This window comes from Neomonachus schauinslandi, chromosome 6, assembly GCF_002201575.2.
Source record: "Neomonachus schauinslandi chromosome 6, ASM220157v2, whole genome shotgun sequence".
Lineage (NCBI taxonomy): Eukaryota > Metazoa > Chordata > Mammalia > Carnivora > Phocidae > Neomonachus > Neomonachus schauinslandi.
The window spans coordinates 47,047,867-47,071,849 of record NC_058408.1 but is presented as its reverse complement, the minus strand read 5'-3'; the positions used below and the strand labels follow the sequence as shown (position 1 = coordinate 47,071,849).

Below are 23,983 nucleotides of genomic sequence, written 5' to 3'. Positions count from 1 at the left end.
TTAAGAGGAAATATGGAGATTATTGGGGATTTCCCTGATGGGGCTGCATACATTTCTCTTCTCACTTGGCAGAGGTTCTCCCAGCTGCATACCCAGATCTCTAAATTGTCCCACAAGTGAGACTCCTGCTTTCTGCCTGAGCTTATCATCCATGCACCAAATAGATGTGGGTGTGTTCTAAATTCATAAAATGGATAAATATGGACCTCACAGTTTAATTCCATTCTTTCAAAGATTGGACACTATCCATTTTCTGCTTGCATTTACTCACTCAAGCAGTTCATTTTTATAATTCATGTTAAGCTTATATCTGTTACTTTAATACAAGCTCTTTTGCTATTCTGGAAGTATTAATTATTATATTACTAAATTATTTAATATTTTAGAACTATGTAGTTATAGTAAGGAAATAAATTTAAATGCATTAACTCTATGACATTAGTGACTGATTTATTTTCTCCACCTTTATAATAATATTTTCCATATTCATTATCTGCTTGAAAACAATTCTTAAGTAATTGTATTTTAGAAGATGACAAATATAGTTGGCTACATATATGTAAATATACATGTATAGCTAAAAAATAAAGAATAAAATTAATAAATCAGTGAAAGGACAGCTGTGAGGACATTTGAGCTATGTTCCTACATGAAAAGGGAAATCATTGCATGCATCTGAATATATTGTACCCTAAAAGAAAAGGTGCCTCAAAGCACATTAGTTGAAAAATATTTCAGTGCAAGAATATGCTGAAGCTCTTGTACTTAGTACTATAACCTAATGTGAATTTAAAAGTAAAGCAATCGGAGGGGGAGATGAACCATGAAAGACTATGGACTCTGGAAAACAAACTGAGGGTTTTAGAGGGGAGGGGAGTGGGAGGATGGGTTAGCCTGGTGATGGGTATTAAAGAGGGCACGTTCTGCGTGGAGCACAGGGTGTTATATGCAAACAATGAATCATGGAACACTACATCAAAAACTAACGATGTAATGTATGGTGATTAACATAACATAATAATAAAAAAAAGTAAAGCAGTGTTTCCCTAGGCATAAGAAAATACAGATAATGGAATGGGGTCCAAATATACACATTGGTTTTCATAAACCCTTAAGTAATGAAGTAATGAAGGTAAGTAAAGGACAAGAGAAAAATATAATGACAGGGATTCAGTTGTTTGCGTATGATTCACCTGGTTGAGAAAGAGCTGTATTGATTTTCAATGGGTGTTTAACTTAGTGTTTTACATCACTTTTGGAGCCAGCCTGTTATTGTCCGTAAAGAAAGCTGTACAGTATGTATCAGGGAATGAATTCAAGAAATCATTGTGAAACAATTAACCAATAGGAATTGAGGGATTTTGCAAAGTTCTTTGAACTTTGATATTTACTGAGCAACCACAATTAACGAGCTTCATGGTAGTGCACTTAAATTCAGGATCACACTTGATAACCGCTAATAACCAGATTTACAACCCCAAACAGCACAACTGGAATATTTGTATTAATATAGCATTGGAATAACTAACATGCTGTTACTAATCAGTATTATTTTCATCTTGTGGGTTTCCTGTGCTCATGGACAAGGTAAGTTGAAACAGATCTGAACACTTACCTTCTCTCTTAAACGTAACTTCATATCATATCTACTTTCATGTATCTATATTTTTTAATGAATTTACTAGTAAAAATAGTCTGTATTGTGATACCATAATGGAGCATAACTTTATAAAGGAAAATTATCTTGTGTTTATCTAACGGGAAAATAAAATAAATTCTGTTTTCTATTTCCTAAATTTGACAGGACACACAATGCTGATTATGGAGATGTGTGAGTATGCTCACACAACTTTAGGAAATATGTCACAAGAAAAGTGGGATTCTGACCTCAAAATATATGGAGGTTTCTTATTTTTAATGCAAGAAATGGATATCTACATAATCTTGTATATGGTGATGGTTTTATGACTTTGTATGTCAAAACTTCTTAAGTTTAGCAGAAGTAGAATATTTGTCATATTTTTTAACTATTGAGAGTCACTTAAAAATCTGAATTAATCAGTAATGATCAACACTTAATAGTAATTTCTATTAATGCAAGAGGATGCTTTTTGGTTGAGATAAAGTCATTCTAAAATATTTTGGATTTGTAGGGGCACCTAGGAGGCTCAGTTGGTTTAGCGACTGCCTTTGGCTCTGGTCATGATCCCAAGGTCCTGAGATCAAGCCCCTCATTGGGCTCCCTGCTCAGCAGGGGAGTCTGCTTCTCCCCCTTTCTCTGCTCATCCTCTCTCTCTCACTCTCTCTCTTTCAAATAAATAAATAAAATCTTTAAAAAATGTTTTGGATTTGAAATAGTGTAAAGTCTGTGTTGTTATTTATAATATGTGGGTATATAATTTTTTAAGTATACATTTATATACATATCACTTAACTAAAACTACTTAAAACATAAAAATATCTATCTTTATAGTACATAATATGTATTTGTCCTAAGCTAGTAGTTTAGTTAAATAAAGTAATTGATGTTTTATTTTGTGAAAACTGCTTTCTCAATTCACTCACACAAAGAAACTTATTAAATCAGACATTTCAAATATATGCAGTTTACCGTATTTCAATTATACCTTAATAAAGCTGTTACGAGGGGCACCTGGGTGGCTCGGTTGGTTGAGCCTCCAACTCTTTGTTTCAGCTGAGGTCATGATCTCAGGGTCCTGGGATCAAGCCCCATGTTTGGCTCTGGGCTCAGCAAGGAGTCTGCTTCTCTTCCTCTCCCCCGCCCCCTCCCTCTGCTTTCACTCTCTCTCTTAAATAAATAATAACTAACTAAATAAATAAATAAATAAATCTTTAACAAAACTAAAGCTGTTACAAGCAATTATGATCAATTTAATATTTCAACAAAATTTGCATCAAAACAATAAATTTTAATTTACATTTCTGAGTCCACTGGTAAATATTGAGTAAATAAATAATTTTCAGAGCATTAGCTGTAGCACATTGCTCACTGATTTGTTTTCACCTTTCGAGTAATATATTTTTTAGATTATGTCTCTGAATTCAGTCCTTGTATATTAAAAATTATATCTCATGACATAACAAATATAATTGGTAGATTTTTAAACTTTAGAGAGCAATTTATTTTTGTGTACTAGTTCTAATAGCTTTTTGCTGCATGTGTAAAATCTTTAAGGTTTTTATTTATACAATTACATTTTTCTCCTTTCTTAATGTCTTTATAAATTCTTCATTATGATATCTTTTTAAAGGCTCTTTCTTTTAAAATCAAAAACTCTCATTTCCAAATTATTATAAATGAAATCTCTAAAGTGCTTTAAGATACTTCATTGCACCATTTTTGAATAGAATATAAATCACAGTGCCTTACTCCTGAATTTACTAAAATTCATTTTGGTAATTTGCTGTACACAGAGTTTTATATGCTCTTTAAGACTATATCCAGGTAATTCCCTTTACTAGCAACAATAATAACAAGACAACAAAACATCCCATCTAGTTTGAAACTATCCTTCCTCAGTGAATTCTTTCTGAAAGCAGCCTTTGAGATGAATGCCCTGTAAGTTTGGGTTGCACCAATGTTTCTCAAAGGAGAAATGAACTCACTTGGTGGAAGCACACTGTTTTGCATACAGAAGACATCTTTGTGTGTTTATTAGCATGGGTTGAATTGCGTTCCTGCAAATACACATGCTGAAATCCTAACTCCCAGGACCAAAGAGTGTGACTGCATACAGAAATAGGGTCTTTAGAAAGGAAATTAAGTTAAAACAAGGTCATTAGGGTGGATCCTAACCCAATAAACCTGGTGTCCCTGTATGAGGAAGAAATTAGGACAGAGACACATAAAGGGAAGACTCAGGGAGAAGAGGCCATCTACAAGCCAAGGACAGATGCCACAGAAGAAACCATTCCTGCTGACACCTGATCTCTGACTTCTAGCTTCTAGAATTACAAGAAAATAAATTTCAGATATTTAAGCCACCTGTTCTACAATTATAGTTTCATATGTGTATATGTTCATATATCCTATGTAATGTGTTGTCTAGAGTAGGAGAAGAGGGATGGAAAGGGCCAAGATTTCTGAGGGGAGATCTGTAGAAGACACAGAAAGAAGAGACACAGAAAGTGAATAGAGAACCATAAATAATCTGACCAACCCATCCCAAGTGAATTTCTTAGATCTGAGAAGCCTACTGGATAGAACCACTTTTATTCTTTCCTCAGTGTTTACATTTTAATCTTGGAAATACTTCTGAAGAACTTAAACATCACAAATGTCTCAAATACCTTTATACTCTTAGTTATAGATTGTCCCAGTTCTTGAATCACAAACCTAAGTGGAACAATTAACTTAAATAGAATAATAAATTCATCAATATGATTATTAAAATAAAATATAATTATTCATGTATGATACTGTTTTTTTCTTAAGGAGGAACTTGTGATTTTCCAGAAATAAAACATGGAAACATATATGATGAAGACACATATAAACAAAGCTTCCCTGTTGCTATAGGAAAATATTTCTACTACTCCTGTGATCACAGCTTTGTGTCTCCTTCACAATCACTCTGGACTCAAATAATCTGCACAGAGGAAGGATGGTCACCAACACCAAACTGTATCAGTGAGTAAATACCTGGTCATTATCTGGATGAATTATTCAGTGCATTCAGTGAGGCAGATGGGGATGAGGGGGATGTCAGGGGGGCTCACAGAGTTTAGACAATCACAGAGTTGGGGACTGGAGGATCCAGCAAAGGCAAGATAGTCATTCCTCTTTTGTAAGAAGCTGTTTGTGGAAACAAATCAGAAAAAAAAAAAAAACAAGTACAAACTTTTGTGGAATATCTAGATCTTTTCATTTTAAATATTAATGGTCAATACTGTTAACTGCTACTATTTAATTCAAACACACTCATTTGGTAATTGTATGAATGTAGATTGTCTCAAGAGAGTTTATTTGTGGGGCGTCTGGGTGGCTCAGTTGGTTAAGCAACTGCCTTCAGCTCAGGTCATGATCCCAGGGTCCTGGGATCGAGTCCTGCATTGGGCTCCCTGCTCAGCAGGGAGCCTGCTTCTCCCTCTCGCTCTGCCTGCTGCTCCCCCTGCTTGTGCTCTCTTGCTTTCTGTCAAATATATAAATAAAATCTTTAAAAAAATAAAATGAAAAATCTTAAAAAAGAGTTTATTTGTATGTGTAATATCTGATTCAAAATGTGCTGTTCCTTCAAATATTCAAGAAGCATTTTTAAGCTATTTTCCTTAATTTTGTGTTTTTTACTGATTATATCTTTGTTTTTTAAAATTATATTTGTCTTACCCTCTCAATGAGTACAGAGAAAAAGCAGAGAAGAAAACAGTGTCATGAAATAGAAAAGTAACAAAGGCAAAGGAGAGAAAAGTCATCTCTTCCTTCAAAAATCAATTTAGACAATCAAATGAGAAATAAAAACTAATTTTTCTGATATCTAGAGGAATTTTACAAATGTAAAAAGTTTTATATATGCATGTGGTGATTGATGACATTACATGTTTTTTTCTTTTTAACTTGCATGAACTAATTTTTAAGAATCGAATTTTTTGCGCTTGATTTCTCTTTTGAAGTTTGCAAAATGTACTACTCTTCCTTGCAAGATTTGTATTTGTCATCTTTTCGGGTTTTAGGGCAGTGCTTTTTCCCTTGGGTGGAAAATGGTCATTCAGCATCTTCAGGACAGACACACCAGGAAGGTGACACCGTACAAATTGTCTGTGATACGGGCTACAGCGTTCTATACAATCAGAGCAGCATCCAGTGCACAGAAAGTGGCTGGTCCACTCCTCCTAAATGCAGTCAGCGAGGTAAGTAAAATACTGTCCTTTGAGATCCTGTATTCTTTTCTATTTTATAAAGACTTAGCAGCAGGAAAGATATGCAGCATTGCTGTTGTTGTGATTATCCCCCTTTTAGGTTTAGGGTTCCAATTGTGTCTAAGTAGGTATGAAAGTCTGGATAATCACTAGAAAATCATTTTGTCCCCTTACATGAGTTAAATGTAGGCAATATTAGAAAACACTAGTCAAGAACACAATGAAAATCTTTGAAAGATCCTTGCATGTTTTAGTAACACAAATTTAATGTTTAGAGTGAAATTAGACAAAATCAGTTGACACAGCATGAGGATAAATTAAATTTTACATAGTGTAATTGTTAAAATACTGCATGTGCAAGATCTTATTGCTAGGAAACATAGCTACTTGGCACTTATCTTTTTTGGCAAGTGCTAAATTGATCTCATTTAAAGACTAGCACAAACGTATTGATAATTTCCACATTGTTAGAACTTTGTATTTCTGAAATTCAGATTTCCAGGGTATAATTTAGAACATGGAAAACTCCTTCATAAAAAACCACATCAAAAACAGGAATATATTGGAACTGAAGTTGAGTTGGAGTTTCTCATACTTTTAATGGAAACAAAGCAGTTGCTAGATGTGAATAAGGGTCTCAGGAATAATAAGATTCCTAAAGCATAGTCAAAGCCTCTAAGGGAACAGTGTCTATTCTAGCCCTCCATATTTTCCCACTCATTATTAATTCATCTAATCAGTATTGTGAACTTGTGTATGCCAAGCGGTACCACAACTGTTGGAGATTAGTGCTCTACAAGAGTCAGTGTATCTTTATTCATAGACTATAATGTCAAGTGGAAAACTGATGGTAAAAATAATAATTTTACAAAGAAGAAAATAGAAAAAGATGATGAATCATGCACATTATAAAAGATAATAATAATAAAGTGACTGGAAGGAGTTCATATTTCACGAGATAGTTTTTGAATCTTCTCCAACCTTAAGGATGGCACCTGAAGAAGAGTTAGATCAATCATCTGAAGGCATCAAAAGGCTTGGACTCAATGAAAGAAAACAAGGAGGCCAATGTGGCTGGCTCATGATGAGGCAGAGTGTTGAATTAATTTAGAAGTTATAAACCATACCACATATTTTGGACTTTAGTCTATGTGCAATTAGAAACCTCTGGGAGATTTTCAGCAGGCAAATGACACAAAATGAATTTAAAACAAGATCATTATGAATGCTATTTTGAAAATGAATCTGAAGTGACCAAGAAGAGAAGAAGGGAGGAGTGCCAGTAAAAACATCACCATCATCTAGATGTGGCATGTTCTGGGGTACAATAAAATGGAGAAAAGAAGCATTTTTCTGGAGTTGCAGTTTATGTTATTTGCAATGTAGAAAAGGAGAGAATTGAACTGTCTGATACAGGCTGAATATTACAGTATGCCAAGCATACTTTTAAATAAACGGAAAACAAAAAAAATCAAGAAGAATCTTAATGCCTTAAACTTATGTAATGTTATTTGTCAATTACATCTCAATAAAGCTGGGGGAAAAAGAAGCAAGTCTCTTGTAGACAGCATATACATGATTCCAAACATTTTTAGACCTCTTTCTCCAAAACTTTTGCTTTTTAATTGGAGAGTTTAATTCATTTAAAGTAATTACTGATAACGAAGTTCTTACCACTGCCATTTTAATTATTTTCTGTATGTCTCATATCTTTTTGTCCTCAGTTTTCCATTAATGCCTTTTTTTAATGTTTAATGGATTTTTTTGTAGTGAACCAATCTGATTCCCTTCTCATTTGCCTTTCTTTCTATTCTTTAGTGATTTATTTTAGTGGTTTCTCCAGGGATTACAAATCACATCTTAAATTTACAATTACCTAGTTTGAATTAGTACCAGCCAAGCTGAAGTAGCATCTAAAAATCTGCTCCTGTACATCTTCATTCCTTCCCCTTTATATGTTATTGTCACAAAATATATCTTTGTCATTGTGTTCCCATTAATATAGATTTAGAATTATTGTTTCATGCATTTGTCTTCTAAATCATATAAGAAAAATAATTTAAAAACATAAACACAATAATAATGGCTTTTATATTTTCCTTTATTACCTATAGTTACCTAATGGTACCTATAGTGACTTTTACCATTGTCCTCTATGTCTTCATTTAGCTTCAAGTTACTGTCTGATGTCCTTATACTTCAGCCTTCAGCATTTCTTATAGGTCATGTCTACTTATAACAAATTCCCTCACTTTTTGTTTATTGGAGGATGTCTTCATTTCTCCTTCAATCTTGAAGGATATTATGGCCCAATATAAAATTGTTGCTTGATAGTTTTTTTTTCCCTTTTAAATATTTCTTATCACTGCCTCCTGGCCTCCATGGTTTCTAAGGAGAAATTGACTCTTGATGTTAATTAGGACTTCTTATATGCGATGCGCGGCTTCTTCTTTGCTACTTCCTAGATTATCTCTTTATCTTTGGATTTGATACTTTGATTCTAATGTATCTCAGTATAGACCTCTGCATCTGAGTTTTTTTCTCCTTGGAGTTTGTTGAGATTCTTGGATGTGAAGATAATACCTTTTATCAAATTTGGGAAGGTTTCACCAATTAATTTGAATAGTGGTTCATTTTTTCATCATTTCATTCTGCTCATTTTTCTTCATTCTTTTTTCTTACTGCTTCTTTTTTGACCTACCTTCAAGTCCATTGATTCTCTTTTTTGTTATATTTTCTTTTCTTCTTAGAGACTTCACCTTCAGTCATACTTTAAGGGTAATTCTGCTGGCAACAAATTCAGTTTTCCTTTGTCTGAGACTATCTTATTTTCCTATATTCCTAAAGGATATAGAATTTGAGGTTGGTAATTCTTTTGTTCCACCACTTTTAAAATATTGGGCCACTTGTCCTGGCTTCCTTAGTTTTGGATGAGTAGTTCACTCTCATTTGAATCATTGTTTGCCTATTGGTTCTGCATTATTTTTCTCTAGCTGCATTTAGGAATTTTTTTTCTTTTCCTTTAATTTTCAGCAATTTGATAATGATGTATCTTGACATGGAGTAGAGCTTTCAGTTTCCTGAAGAGGTATATTTATATGTTACATGCATTTGGAGAAATTCTTGACCACAATTCTTTAAATATTTTTTTTAGCTCTATACCCTTTCCCCTTTATGGAATGCCAGTCTTATTTATTTTCCCACAAGTCCCTGCAGTCTGTTAATTTTGTACATTTACATTTTATTTTTAGATTAGATCATTTCTATTCATCTATCTTCAACATCAATGATTCATTCTTCCATCATCTCTAATTTATTACTGAGCTCCTTCCAATGAGGGTTTTTTAAATGTTGTCTTATTGTATTTTTCAATGTATAATTCTTATTTGGTTCTTTAAATTAGATATCAAAGAGTTCCACAATCTGAGTGATCTCGAAGTTAGCATCTGTTCATTTTCTTTTCTCTTTTGAGATTTTCCTGAATCTTGGTGTGATGAGTAATTTCCAATTGTATCCTGGACCATTGGGGTGTAATGTCATAAGAATTGGGAATTTATTTAAACCTTCTATTTGATCAGGCCTCCACTGATACAACTCTTGCAGGTAAAGGAAGCAATGCCTTATTAGTGCTGGATGGTAAAGGCCTATCACTTGTCTTTGCTGACATCTCCCTGGACTGGGGTTGGGGTGCCACCTTATTACCAAGCAAGGTGCATTTCCAACTATGCACTTGCCTTCCACTGATACCATGGGAGAGAAGAGGTAATTTATTGCTGCAACTGTGGACATAAGTATAGCATAAGCAGTGAGCCTCTGCTCACATCATGGGAAGAGCAAGGAGCACCTTGTTTGGTAGGGCAGGTTGAAAATCTAATCTACCCACTTAGCCTTTCCTGATAGGCAGACTGCAGTGTTTCTATGGTGTTTTTCTAGGATAAGTTAGGTATTATTTAAAAAAAAAAAAAAGCATCTGTCTTTGTAGGCTGTTTTTCTTGGCTTTTGCCTAGAAAGAGACCGTTCTCTTTCTTTATTCTTTTGGGGGCTTTTTGTTTTTTTTGTTTTTTTGGTGTAAATTTTATGGCTCTAGGTTGAAAGTTTCTCTCATCACATGTCTGGGATATGCAAGAAGTAAAAAGAAACCCAAGCAATTCACAGCTGTGTTGCTCCTTTTGTTTCTATATCACTAGCAAATCTGACTTCTCTACATTGTTCAGAGTTTCCTTAAGTTTGTTTTATATAATATGTCAGACTTTTGTGTTATACTTAGCAGAGGGAGTTAGAAATGCTTCTAGATTCCATCTTTCTGAAACAGGAAGTTAGTATACCCTTTTTACCTTCTATAAATTTGTTTCTTTAATTTTTGCAAGGAGTTGATTTTTAAAAACAAAAAAAAATTAAATGACTAGTGTCCCAAGAGACATTGTAGTAGGTTGTATAAGAGTACAGGAGCTTTAGGGGTGCCTGGGTGGCTAGTTGGTTAAGTGGCTTCCTTTGGCTCAGGTCATGATCCCAGCATCCTAGGATTGGGCCCCACATTGGGCTCCCTGCTCATCATGGAGTCTGCTTCTCCCTCTGCCTCTGCCACTCCCCCTGCTTGTGCTCTCTGTCAAATAAATAAATAAAATATTTTTAAAAAAGAAAAGGTACGGGAACTTTATATGATGGCTAACTATGCAACTGCCCATCATTAGTCATTGCAAACATCATTTTTATACCGGAATATGGCAAAGCAGAAATATTTATTTCTAGTGTATGTGTGATTTAATGTGGCATGAATGGAAGGGCTACAAGATATTGCAATCCTCACCTTATATGATTAGAACTTCACCAATAAATTATTTCTTTCCTCAGAATCACACAAGTCCTGAAATTACCTATTGTGCTGCTTCTCAGATATACAGGATATTTTGTATATAATTCCTAATAATTTCACATAACATACCAATACATTAAAAGAAGCAAGTCAAAGTAGGGTTCTATCATAATACTTTTAAAAGGTGGCACAGTTTGATTACTCTGACAAGATCAGTTGTCAGGAGTGGATGGTGTATAGAAAGGAAACTGTTACTTGCGTCCATGTTTACCAGATTCTCATTGGAGAGAGCTCGCCTGAAGCACGAGACTCACAGACAAGGCAACTAAATAGAGGGTGAGAAGCAAGAGCTTTATTGGGCAGAAAGAAAGACTCTGGCACGGGAGGGGTTTAGGGGAGTTAAGCCGGGGCAATGATGTTGTCTAGGGGTCTTTACGGGTTTTACCTGGGCAAGGGGCAGAGTTTGTGACCCCCTCCTCCAACAGTTGTCCCATTGGTCAGTTTAAGAACTTTTCTATATAAGACTATGGCGCTATGGACTTGGTGGGCATAGTGCTATGTCCTAGCTTCCTGTTATCTGGGGCCATTGTTTAGCCTTACATGGTCTATTGTCAACTTTTTTTTATCTTCTTTAGGTCCCTTGGTGGATTCTTTGTTCAGTGGCTGTTTGTCCGGTTTTAGGCATGGAAAGCTTGACCCACAGATGTTTGTGCAAACTCGCTTCAGCCCAGGTCCCTGACTACCAACAATTCCTTAAGGCCTATCAAAATAAAGGGAGGGGAGAAAACTAGCTTTATTTTAATTGTGCAAAACCAAGTTGTAAAACTGAAAATTTTCAGTTATCATATATGACTTTTATTTTAGGCCCACTGAAGATGTCTATTTGTAATCCTGACTGAAATTTGCTATTCAACTGGTATGATGATCTTTCCTATTATGATGTGTGTTTTTTCCACACCACCAAACAATTATCTGACACCAGGAGGGTGTCCTACAATTCAACTCAATTCTGACACTATTTACCTGGAGATTGCATAATTCCACAGATTAAGGGCTCAGTCCTACTAGACTGCCTCTATCCCCTTCACAAGACAATTGCAAAAATTCAGTGTGTCATCTAACCAAATAGCTATAGATCAGAGGTTCCTAGGACCTTCTCCTCAGGTTCAATTAATTTAGTAGAGCAGCTCACAGAACTAAAAAAACAAAACAAAACAAACAAACAAAAACATTTTATTTACTAGATTACTAGATTACTAGTTTATTATAAAGGATATTACTGGGAATAGCCAGATGAAAGAGATGCGCAGGGCAAGATATATGGTAAGGGGCATGGAGCTTCCTTTGCCTTCTCTGAGTTCACTACCCTCCCAGCAGCTCCATGTGCTTACCACCCAGGAAGCTCTCAGAACCCTGTCCTTTTGGGTTTTATGGAGGCTTCATTACATAGGCATGGTTGATTAAATCATTGGGCATCAGCAATTGATTCAACCTCCAGTCCCTCTCCCCTCTCTGGAGGTCATGATGGTGGGACTGCAAGTTCCAACTCTCTAAAGATAGGGCTGGTTCCTCTCTGGCAAGAAGACCCTATCCTTGGAGTTTTCTAGAAGTCACCTCATTAACATAACGAAAGACACCTTTATCACACTCATCACTTAGGAAATTCCAAGCATTTTAGGAGCTCTGTGCTAGATGTGGGGACAAGGACTAAATATATATTTATTATAAATCATAATATCACCACTGTTAACTTTGTTGCAAGTAAATTGGGATTGTAGCATATTGGCAGCATAGTATCTCAACAGCTCTGCTTTGTTTGCTTAAAGAAATTTCCTTCTTTTTGTGTTTGCAAGAATTTTGTTTATTGTATTTTCTTTTTTGACTATTTGTCTTGAATTGTATTGGATTATCACTTTATCTACATCTGTTAAGATGCTTAACCACTAATAATTTTCTTTCTCCAGGTTTACAAGTTTGTACGCTGCTAGTTTAGAAGGTAGGTCATAAGATAAAATGCTTTCACCAGGACCAAATCAATATTTCCCTTTACTGGAAGTTGATGGTAACTCTGTTGTTATCTTGGGCCTCTCATGTCATTGAACTAACAGGCATACGAGTGGATTGTGTACACAGGCTGGGATATTAAACTGAATTGCCAAAGGGTTATTGTTTACTACTACCTGATGAGAGCAGGGAAATTATATTTGAATGCAGAAAATTCTCTGAGGCTCCTCCTTTTGCACTTCTCTGTGTATCAATAAAGGTTAATAGAAGACATCAGCAAACTACTAAATATAAGGTTGCTGTGGATTCCGACAATTTGGAGAAGTGTGGTTAACCCCATCAGGTAGAGGACCTGGACTAGTTTGGATGCTGGCTGAAGAGGAAGGAAACATATAGTGAATGGGGTGTAGAAAAAGATTTATAATATCAACCACAGCCTAATGATCAATAACTTACATGAGGACTATGACAATATACTTCTGTTTTGATTCTTATAGATATATTTGCATATTTTTAGCTGTTTTCTCTTGCTTGACCTTATGCTTTTGTGAAAAGAAATGATTTAGCTTTTAAGATACAGAATACCTCTGTGGGCTTGTGACTAAAATAAGGTAATAACATCACCAAATATCAATAGGATGACTTGAAAGTTCTGACTCCCATTTATAGGAAGAGAACAAAGACATCTTCATTATAGGAAGGCAAATTTGATCTTGCTATGTGGAGCTATCATTACTGTTATTGTGATGGACAGTGGTGGATTACGCTGATTATTTCATTGATGTCATCAAGCACCACATCCAAATTTCTTAAGATTTAAAGCATATAAACTACATTTCCTATTATTCTTTGTTTGTTGGTTTTCATTGAGTTTCACCCATAGAAGGAGTAGTCAGAAATCAGAAACAAGGAAGATCATTTTGGCTTTACCAGTGTGGCAGTTCCCAACAGTAGTTAGAAACAGATGTATTCAAGTGGAGATTGGGTGATCCAGAGGGAATACTACTTTTGGAAGTCCTGCTATTTGTTCCCGTTCTTCCCTAGACCCAGAACTAACTGCAAAACTCCTTCCAATAACAGAGCAACATGTGTAAGTTTTAGGTGCCATCTTGAAAGCAATAGAATCTTTTGCTTTTTGATATTATACTTATTGCTCTTTATGTCCTCCAGCTTCTTCATTTTCCCATTTGGCCTGGCAGACCTTTCTATACCTTTGCAACTAATTACCTATATTTAATTTTCACTGGGAGAAATAGCTAGATTGGTTTCTGGCTGAATGTGACTGAATGTGTCTAACTCAATAAGTGATAACAGAAAGAACCTATTCATTATATGCAAAGTTTAAGATGTGGGGAGAGTAAATGGACCCAAATGGAGTAAAGTCTCCATATTTTACTTGAAGTGGTAATGTGTGAATACCAGAAAGGAATGCTAAGCTATATATGTACATCTTAATACCTAGAGCTACCACTAATAGACTTATACAAGAAGTATACTCAGCAATATAGATGTATCAAAATAAAATTATTTTAAAATGTTGAAGAGACCTACAGGGAAGGCAAGAAAAGGAAACAGGAATTAAAAACAGAGAACACACACACACACGCACACACACGCACACACATATAGCCCCCAAATAATAAAATGACTGACACAGCCTTTAACACAGCAATAATTACTTTAAATGTAAATGGTCTAAATACTTCAGTTAAAAGACTGAGAATGGCAGGGTGAACACAGAAACAAGACTCAACTATGTACTGTCTACAAGAAACTCACTTCTAATATGAAAACATATTTACACTCAAAGTGAAAGATTAGAAAAAAAATCACTTGATCTATTTTGTTGTCAATGCTCTCCATTGCATTTTCAATTTCATTTCTTCAAGTGCAGAATTTGTCTGGTTCTTTTTTGTGATTTCTATATCTTTGCTAAATTTCTCATTTTGTTTGTGTATTGTTTTCCCGATTTTATTGAATTGTCTTTCCGTGTTTTCTTGTGCCTCACTAAGCATCTCTAAGACAGCTGCTTTGAGTTCTTTATCAGGTAAATTGCAGATCTCCAATCTTTAGGGTTGAAGATTACTGTGTCCCTTTGGTGGTGTCATGTTTCCTTGATTTTTTTATGTTTCTTGAAGTTTTAAGGTGTTGCCTTTACATTTGAAGTAGCATTCACCTTTTGTCGCCTTTAGTGATTGATTTCAGCTGAGGAATACCTTCTGTCAGCCATCTTAGGGATTCTGATGATTTCTCAGATCTTTTTGTGGTTGTGCCTACTTCACACTTCTTGCTTCTCCCTGTGACAGAAATATTAAGCTTGTATACCTTCTCAACCCTGCAAAGCCAGACCAGTTGCTACAGCCTTTATTAAAATAATTTTCTTGTGGTTTATAATTCATTTAAAGTTTATATAATTTATAATATTTATGTTATTAAACCCAAAGGGAAATATCCAGAAAAACTCTCATTTTTAATGGATCTCTACCAAAAAAAAAAAAAGTCTATCAAACTTCTAGTGAAGGATGGGAGAGAAATTTAAGGTATAGAAACTTAAATCTTATAAAAAATATTGTTTTATCTCCTTTTCCTCAATCTTACATGTAAATTTATTAAAATTAGCAGTTTTTTAAAATGACGGCTTAATTATTGATTTTAAATCCTGCTTGAAATAGACTTGGGGGGCGCCTGGGTGGCTCAGTTGGTTAAGCAACTGCCTTTGGCTCAGGTCATGATTCCGGGGTCCCTGGATCGAGTCCCGCATCAGGCTCCCTGCTTGGCGGGGAGTCTGCTTCTCCCTCTGACCCTCCCCTCTCTCCTTCTCTCTCTCGCAAATAAATAAATAAAATCTTTAAAAAAAAAAAAAAAGAAATAGACTTGGAATCCCATTTGCTGAACGGCTACTCAAATTATCATTACATTGGATATACATTTATTTTCTAATCGATGTTTCTGGTGTGACTCCACCCATAGTGGAAAATGTTATTCTACCAAATAAGATGCCTGGGTGGTATCCTTCTAGTAAGACAGTACATTATGAACTCATCAAGCCTTTAGATTTGTTTGGTGAAGGAGAAGTGATATGATTTTGTTTTTGTTTTGTGAGAGACAGAGCATGAAAGGGGGCAGAAGGAGAGAGCAGACTCCCTTGCTGAGCAGGGAGCCCCATGTGGGCCTCAATCTCACAACCCTGAGATCATGACCTGAGCCGAAATCAAGAGTCAAATGTTTACCCAACTGAGCCACTCAGGTGACCCCAAAGTGATATGTTTAAATGGAACTGGACAGAACCACCTCAGTGTGAAGGAAGTTTATCTCATTTCCCCCCAAGTTTTATTTATTTTTAAAGATAAAGTATGTTGCTATAAATATGTCATGAAATAGTACTTATGGAATTTTTTTTAAAGGTTTAAAGTTTTATTTCTACAAATCACAACTGATAAACACCAAAGTCTTTACCTGTAGAGACCATGCTCCAACTCAGGCTGGGAGCTTCGCTCTGTGAGAAGAGCTACGCTCCCAGGAAAGAGGGTGGCGCAAGAGGCAGAAACCTGGGAAGTCCAAAGTTCAGGGTAAGCAGGGGTCAGGGCCTGAGGTCCTCAGCCTGAGCAGCCCCAGCTGCTGCAGTGTGTACAGGCGATGATCCGGCCCACTTCCTGCTTGCTTTTGGAGACCCGGAAAATGCAGTTCCTCCCCAAAATTGGTGTCCGTGTCTGAATGCAGCACAAGCAGCATAAATTCTCATACCCCTGCTTTTTCCATTTTGCGATCAGGTTTTTATCTGATTTTATCATAGCCTTCTTTAATACAATATTCATATCGTTCTCTGCTTATGGCTTTCTGCTTCTAAAAGAGGTCAGAAATATAGTGGGTTTTCTGGTGGTGGATCCTGAAGATAGACCACAGAGATTCCACTTTCTTCTTTCCCTCATGAGGTTCTGTTTCAGCTTCTCTCATCTTTTGATTTAATTCATCCAGGGTTGGCTCCATCAACTCCCAACCATCTGGGAGAGCTTCCTGGCTTCTTTTGACTTTAGGCATTTTTCCCACAAGATAATTTGCAAAGATCATCTGCTTCCCAAGAGTATAACAGAAAGACCTCTGGTTTCTTCAGTTACAGGCTTGGGTTCTTGTCCAGCTCTACCAGTTATTACTCTGTGACTTTGGGGAGGCCATATTCCCTTTCTGGTCCTCAGTCTCATCTGAACCACTGTCACCATCAGCTGCCATTTCTCTTTTATGGAATATTTTTTAAAATACAAATAAAATGATGGTACTTAAAATTCAACTTTTGGGGGGCAGACTGAACTAAGTAATGGAGTATATTTGTTTCATGAAAGATTTGGCCAGATTAAAAGAACAGCTGGAATCATGGAAAATTCCCTGTCATAAGCATTAGACACTGAGTTATTTCCTGAGAAACAAATGTATTAAAGCTACCAGAAATACATTTGACAACCCAAGAAATTCCACTTTGAAACATGGAATAGGCAGCTGGGGTGTGATCATAGAAGGTGATATAAATTTGGGTTTCTTCAGCATGTGGATTATATTTCAAGGTAGCTTACTTACTACCTGAGTTTATCCCAGGGACTAGTGAATACAGGAAAAAAAAAAAAAGTCTGAGTATTTCGTCATAGAACTCTCTAGTATTTAGAGTTCAGGAAATAAAGGGAATCAACAAAAGTGTAATTATATTAACCCTTTGTAGTATTTCAAATAAACTTTTGCCTGGCATATATATTTTCCAGTCTTTTACTTTGAACCCACCTATGTTTTCATGTTTGAAGAGAGTTTCTTATAGATGCCATATAGCTGGGTCTTGTTTATGTCATCCTGCCATTTTTAGTCTTTTTTTTTTTAAAGATTTTATTTATTTATTTGACAGAGAGAGAGAGACAAGCGAGAGAGGGAACACAAGCAGGGAGAGTGGGAGAGGGAGAAGCAGGCTCCCCACCGAGCAGGGAGCCCGATGCGGAGCTCGATCCCAGGACCCTCGGATCACGACCTGAGCTGAAGGCAGATGCTTAATCGACTGAGCCACCCAGGTGCCCCATTTTTAGTCTTTTAACTGAAGTATTTAAACCATTTACAATTAAAGTAATTATTGATAGATTAGGGACTGTATCAGCCATTTATTATTTGTTTTATGTGTGTTTCCTCTGTTTCTCATTCCTGTTTTTTTGCCTTCCCTGTGGATTTTTTGAACATTTAAAAATCATTTTATTTTGATATATTTATATTGTTTTTGAGTGTATCTCTTTGTGTAGTTTTATTAGTGTTTCTGTAGGTATGAAAATGCACATATATAGCTTATTACTCCTGCCAGGATTGACATTTTACCACATCAAGTGAAATGTGGGAACCTTGCTTCCATTTAGGTCCTTTTACTCTCCCCACATTTTTAACCTAAAGCTCTTAGGTATTTCCTCCACATACATTAATTAGCATGTGATATAGTTTTGCTCAGACATCAAATCATATCAAATGATTTAATGTTGTACAAACATCAAACATAATTTAGCCAACTAACTAGGAAAAAGAGAGTCTGTTATATTACCCTATTTTTATTAGTTCCATTTTTTTCTTCGTTCCTGAAGTCTTAATTCTTCTGTTATCTTTTCCTTTCTACTTAGAGAATTCCTTTATAAATTCTTTAAGAACAGGTCTGCTGGAGACAAATTCTGTTTTCTTTGCCTCAGAATGTCTTCCTTTCTCCCTTAAATCCTACAAGACAGTGTCACTGCATGTAGAATTTGGGGTTGACAGTTCTTTCTGACCCCATGGTCACAGATGAGCACCCCACTGATATTTGAGTCCTTTCTCCCCCATTGGTTTGCATAATTTCTATCTAGCTTTTGATACTTTTTTCCTTTTCTTAATAGTTTTCAGCAGTTTGATTATGATGTATCTTGGCATGAATTTCTTTGGGTGTAACCCGTTGGGAGATTTCTCAGCTTTTTTAGCATACATATTTATGTCTTATGACCAATTTGGGAAATTTTCAGCCACTTTTTTGAAATATTTTTTTCATTTCCAATCCCTTCCTCTTTCTTTTTCTGAGTGTCTACTCTGTTATCTTCCCACAGGTCCCTGAAGCTCTGTCCCTTTTTGTTTGTTTGTTTGCTTGTTTTCAGTCTATTTTCAAAGTGAGTGATTTGTATTGCTCTAAATTCAAGTTTATGTATCCTTCTGGCGTCTGTAATCTATTATTGAGCCCATCCAGTGAGTTCAAAAAGAAATGGTTACAGTTTTCAGTTCTATACTTCCCACTGAATTTTTAAAAGCCACTGTCAAATGTTTCCAATATCTGTGTCATCTCAGTGTGGTCTTCTGTTGATTTTCTTTTCTCTTTTGAGATTTTCCTGGTCCGTGCTATGATTTTCAATTATATTCCGGACAGTTTGAGTATTATGTTTTAAAGCTCTGCATTTGGGGCACCTGGGTGGCTCAGTCGTTAAGCGCCTGCCTTTGGTTCAGGTCATGATCCCAGGGTCCTCAGATCGAGCCCTGTGTAAGGCTCCCTGCTTGGCGGGAAGCCTGCTTCTCCCTCTCCCACTCCCCCCGCTTGTGTTCCCTCTCTCACTGTGTCTCTCTCTGTCAAATAAATAAATAAAATCCTAAAATAAATAAACAAAACTCTGCATTTTTTGGAAATGTTTTATTTATTAGGCCATCATTACTACCATGGAAGGTACAGTCCAGACTTCCCACTTGGCTACCACCAACATCACGGGAAAAGGGAGTGGTGTCTTGTTCTCTAGGAGTGTGGGTAGAAGTCTAGGCTCCTCACCTGGCCTCTGTTGATCAAGGTGGAGAAAGGGGTGGTCTTAGGTTTCTTCTATGGTGTTTCTCTGGAGTAGTTCAGGTGTTGTAAGAAATGCCTCTGGACAATCTCTTTTTATGTTGGAAGCAGAAATGTTTTGACCAGATCTTGTCCAGAACAGGAAGCTAGCAGTTGCCTTTCACTTTATACAAACGTAATTCTTTGAATTTAGGAAAGGGGGGATATTTATTTTGTAATAAAAATGAAAATCAATAAAAAATGACTAGAGATCCTACCACTTGCATCGACATGGATGGAACTGGAGGGGTTTATGCTAAGTGAAATAAGTCAGTCAGGGAAAGACAGTTATCATATGGTTTCACTCATATGTGGAACATAAGGAATAGCATGGGGAACCACAGGGGAGGGGAGGGAAAACAGAATGGGAAGAAATCAGAGAGGGAGACAAACCCTGAGAGACTCTGGACTCCTGGAACCAAACTGTGGGTCTCAGAAGGGAGGGGGTTGGGGGATTGGGGTAACTGGGGGATGGGTATTAAGGAGGGCATGTGTGGTAATGAGCACCAGGTGTTGTTCACAACTAATGAATCGTTGAACACTACATCAAAAACTAATGATGTGCTCTATGTTGGCTAACTGAACATAATGAAAAAAAAAAATGACGAGAGATCCAGTAGATACTACAATAAGTTGTATATAAAAACAACATTTCTGTGTCTAAGCTATCCATCTGTTCAGCATATATTCTCTAAGCAAAGCATTTTTTAATACTGAAATAATGCAAAGCAGACATATTTGTTAATGCCTTATGTGTGCTTTCATGTGGGGTAAAAGGAAAGGCTCAAAAATGTAACTCTCATTTTATGTGATTAAAATTTCTTCAATGAATCATTTATGTTAGCAGAAATCACATGTCTTAATATGAAGGACTGTGCTATATCTTTATTGCTTGCCTGTGTTTTCCTTTGGTCTTTCAATAAATCAAGTAATGTTTTTTTAGACCCTAAAGGAAAATGTGGTTCCCCTCCGCCTATTGACAATGGAGACATTACCTCATTCCCATTACCAGCTTATGCTCCAGGATCATCAGTTGAGTACCGATGCCAGGACTTCTACACACTTCAGGGAAACAGGACTATAATATGTAGGAATGGACAGTGGTCAAAACCACCAAAATGCTTGGGTAAATATTTTCATATTCTCATAGATCCTGGGAAAATTTGTGTATGGAATATGATGTTTTCCTATTTATAGAATTTTCATGGATTAACAAACAACAATTCTGTTGAATTCTTGACTACCAAATATTAATATATGAGGAAATCAAGTTGGAAAAATTCTTGTTCAAGCAATAACAGCAACAAAAGATTCTTTAATAAAAGTTCTTCATGTGATAGCGGACATTTTGCATTTTGATTATAATATCTAATTATTATACATTAAACCCAGTACCTCATTTTTACATCCTTTGTTTAAAATGACTTAAATCTACATGATGGATTTTCAGTGAGTTGGTTTGGAACAAGGTTTGAGAATGAAGTGCTAGGCCAATGTAGAATAATCTACTTGAAAGTCTGAAATTCTGTGGCAAATATTTGTATGCTACTTAATGTTTTATGTTCATTTTGTACTTTCAGATGCATGTGTGGTATCAGAAGAAATCATGGAAAAGCATAACATACAATTACGATGGAGACATGTGAAAAAATTTTATTCTAAAACAGGGGATAATATTGAATTTATATGTAAAGCTGGATATCATAGAAAGTCACCAGGTCATGCATTTCGAGTAAGCTGTTGGGAAGGGAAACTGATGTATCCCACTTGTGTATAAAGCAATGGTTAAGATGCAGTCCTAAAATTAAAATATGTACGTTTATCCCAAGTTTTCATTATGAATCCAATTCTTCTCAGTTATTTTTTCAACTATTATTTAACTCATTTTTATTCATAAATCAGAATTTGTGTTAAATAGAATGTGGATGATATAACCTGAGAGACAAATGAATCACTTCTTAAAAAGCACCATATTAAAACTTGGTGAACCAAAATGCTATGTGTCCTATTCATAAAATATCTGTGTCAAGAAATTAGTTGTGATCACTTCCATGCCTGCTTCTTTCCATCCTCCTAACTTTCTCAAAGGTTTCTTCATAACTCCTGAGGCTTCCTGAGGCCCTCCATTTCAGAGGAAATGGGGGAAAAAAATGCTTGCATCCATCTTCAAAATCATATCACTTCACAAACACATAGAAACCTAAGTGTGTCATACCTATGTTATTAATAAGATAAATGAAATTATCATTTACTTTTATTTATCTCTCAATAGATATATATGCCAAAAAATGATGAAATGCATGATCTCCTATAAGATGTCTATCTAGCAAACATAATAATTCAAACAAATCATAAAGAGGAATTCAAATCTAATTAGGTGCATAACTATTATTACATTAAAAGTGATTTCAAAAGTCCAATATCAAGTATAGACACATACACACACACACACACACACACACACACTATGCTTTGAACACTGAATAAATGTTTATAGAATAAAAGCTGGCAGAAAGCACAAAAATTTATAATAACTATAATTGAATTTAGAGATAATAGAGGGAAGAGTGGCTCTTTAGCTCCTTTTACACTTACCTGTATTCTCCAATTTTTCTATCTTTAATATGTATCGCCTTTGAACCATAGGATATGTTATTTTAAAATAAAGATATGTAAAAAGTAAGACAAAACATATCAAGAACTATAAAGACCTCTGGTGATTATCTCCAGATCTAAAAACATTTTCATGATTTTGCTGGTATGGAGGGCTTTGGAAACATTCAATGACAAGAGTCTGATATATGATTTTTATGTTCATACATTTCGAACAGCATAATTAAAATCAGTTGACTATAAACATTTTAAATTTCTACAAAAACACAACTTTAAGATGAAAATCAAGATATACATAATTAAGATAAAAATATTTTAAGGTGATATCTTGTAACTTTGCATTGCATCAAATCAAGTGGCATTCTTGCTTAGAATGAGAAACCTGGCTGTCACCAATGGAGTCAATTTATCTAAATGTGAATCATTGGTGACAGCCAGTTTTCTCACATATAAAGGAACACTGTTAGAATTGGCAAGTTATGTTTGCTGTTAATGTTAATGCTTGTGTATATACTATTCTCCAAAACCTTTCACCTAATGTTTGTGGAATGTATTTATGATACTTGTATATAATCAATTATTTCAAAATAGTGATTTTTAAGATCAATCGTATCGTTTTTTTGCACTTATTGTCATTCTTGTGTAAGGATGAGTGTTAATTTATCAACTCTGTTTAAATTAAACCTTCACCTAAAAAGATTTGATAAATCTTTATTTTTGCCCTTTATTTCCAATTTTTGGAGTAAGGACTTGATGTATCAGTGACCTTCTGTGATCGCTTTAAAGACTTTTTAAACATGGTATCAGCCTGGATTCATGAATTTTTATTTGCTCAGTTTTTCACAATCAATTATAATCATTATTCTTTGAAGCACAAATGATCCCACATTTGACTAGTGAGTGCCTTGCAACTGGCTCTTGATTGCTTTGTTATATCCCCATTAGTCTTTGAGTATTTCTCTTCTTTTTAGCACAACATGACATTCCAGGCTCACTGTCTATTTCCACTGTGCAACACCCATAATCACATATCTTTCCAAGAAGTTCTGATTCTTTTTATTGGAGAGCAGTGCTTAGAATCCAAGTTGTACTATTCATGGTAGTTGGGAGTGTTCAATACTGTTGACGTGTCTTTATTTCCAGGGTCTTTCAGTTGTCAGAAATTCGAAATAGAAATGAAATTTCAAATTCATTAGTTCCTATTGGATTTTCCAATTCAAGTTTAATAATATAGGGTTAAAAAAAACCTTTTTAACACATTTTCCCCTATTCTCTTTACTTATATATTCTTATATTTCAATATCCATGAAAACAATATCAAAAGTGTCATGCAAACATTACTATCACCAGTTAAACTATCAGATGAAGGTTAAAATGTCTTGTGTTTATTTTGTCCCAGGATGCTTGACTCTGAGTATAAGTACTTTCTTAAAAAGCAACTTGAAATGATTCTTATCTCTGATTGGCTCTCTTACCAAATTAAGAGTTTTACAATTATTTGCGTTAGTTTTTTTTTCAATTTTTTCAATTTTAGATTTTGCTCCTTCTTACTTTTCTAATCTAACTTTATTTTTTTTAAAGATTTTATTTATTTATTTGACAGAGGGAGACACAGGAGAGAGGGAACATGAGCAGGGAGAGTGGGAGAGGGAGAAGCAGGCTTCCCGCCGAACAGGGAGCCCGATGCGGGGCTGGATCCCAGGACCCTGGGATCATGACCTGAGCCGAAGGCAGACACTTAACGACTGAGCCACCCAGGTGCCTCTCTAATCTAACTTTAAACAATGGAAAACATCTACGTGTTTTATAAGGCAGAGTGATATGAGAAGGGTCTT

General features: G+C 35.5%; 1 protein-coding gene and 1 pseudogene across 1 annotated transcript; one reads left to right on the top strand and one right to left on the bottom strand.

Moving 5' to 3' along the window:
- Window positions 1–1,387: 1,387 nt before the first annotated feature.
- LOC110573980 (complement factor H-related protein 2-like) lies at window positions 1,388–21,962 on the top strand. Its single transcript, XM_021682595.1, has 5 exons — window positions 1,388–1,587; window positions 4,457–4,651; window positions 5,692–5,868; window positions 20,479–20,661; window positions 21,116–21,962. Exons 1-5 carry the CDS (start codon window positions 1,530–1,532, stop codon window positions 21,310–21,312), a joined length of 810 nt encoding a protein of 269 aa, XP_021538270.1. The 5' UTR covers window positions 1,388–1,529; the 3' UTR covers window positions 21,313–21,962.
- LOC110573981 lies at window positions 16,291–16,732 on the bottom strand (annotated as a pseudogene).
- Window positions 21,963–23,983: the final 2,021 nt, after the last annotated feature.

Coding starts and splice junctions, on each gene's coding strand:
- LOC110573980 (XM_021682595.1), top strand. CDS start 1,530: ATGCTGTTACTAATCAGTATTATTTTCATCTTGTGGGTTTCCTGTGCT. Junction 5,869..20,478: donor TCCTAAATGCAGTCAGCGAG/GTAAGTAAAATA, acceptor ATGTTTTTTTAG/ACCCTAAAGGAAAATGTGGT. Junction 20,662..21,115: donor AAAACCACCAAAATGCTTGG/GTAAATATTTTC, acceptor TTGTACTTTCAG/ATGCATGTGTGGTATCAGAA.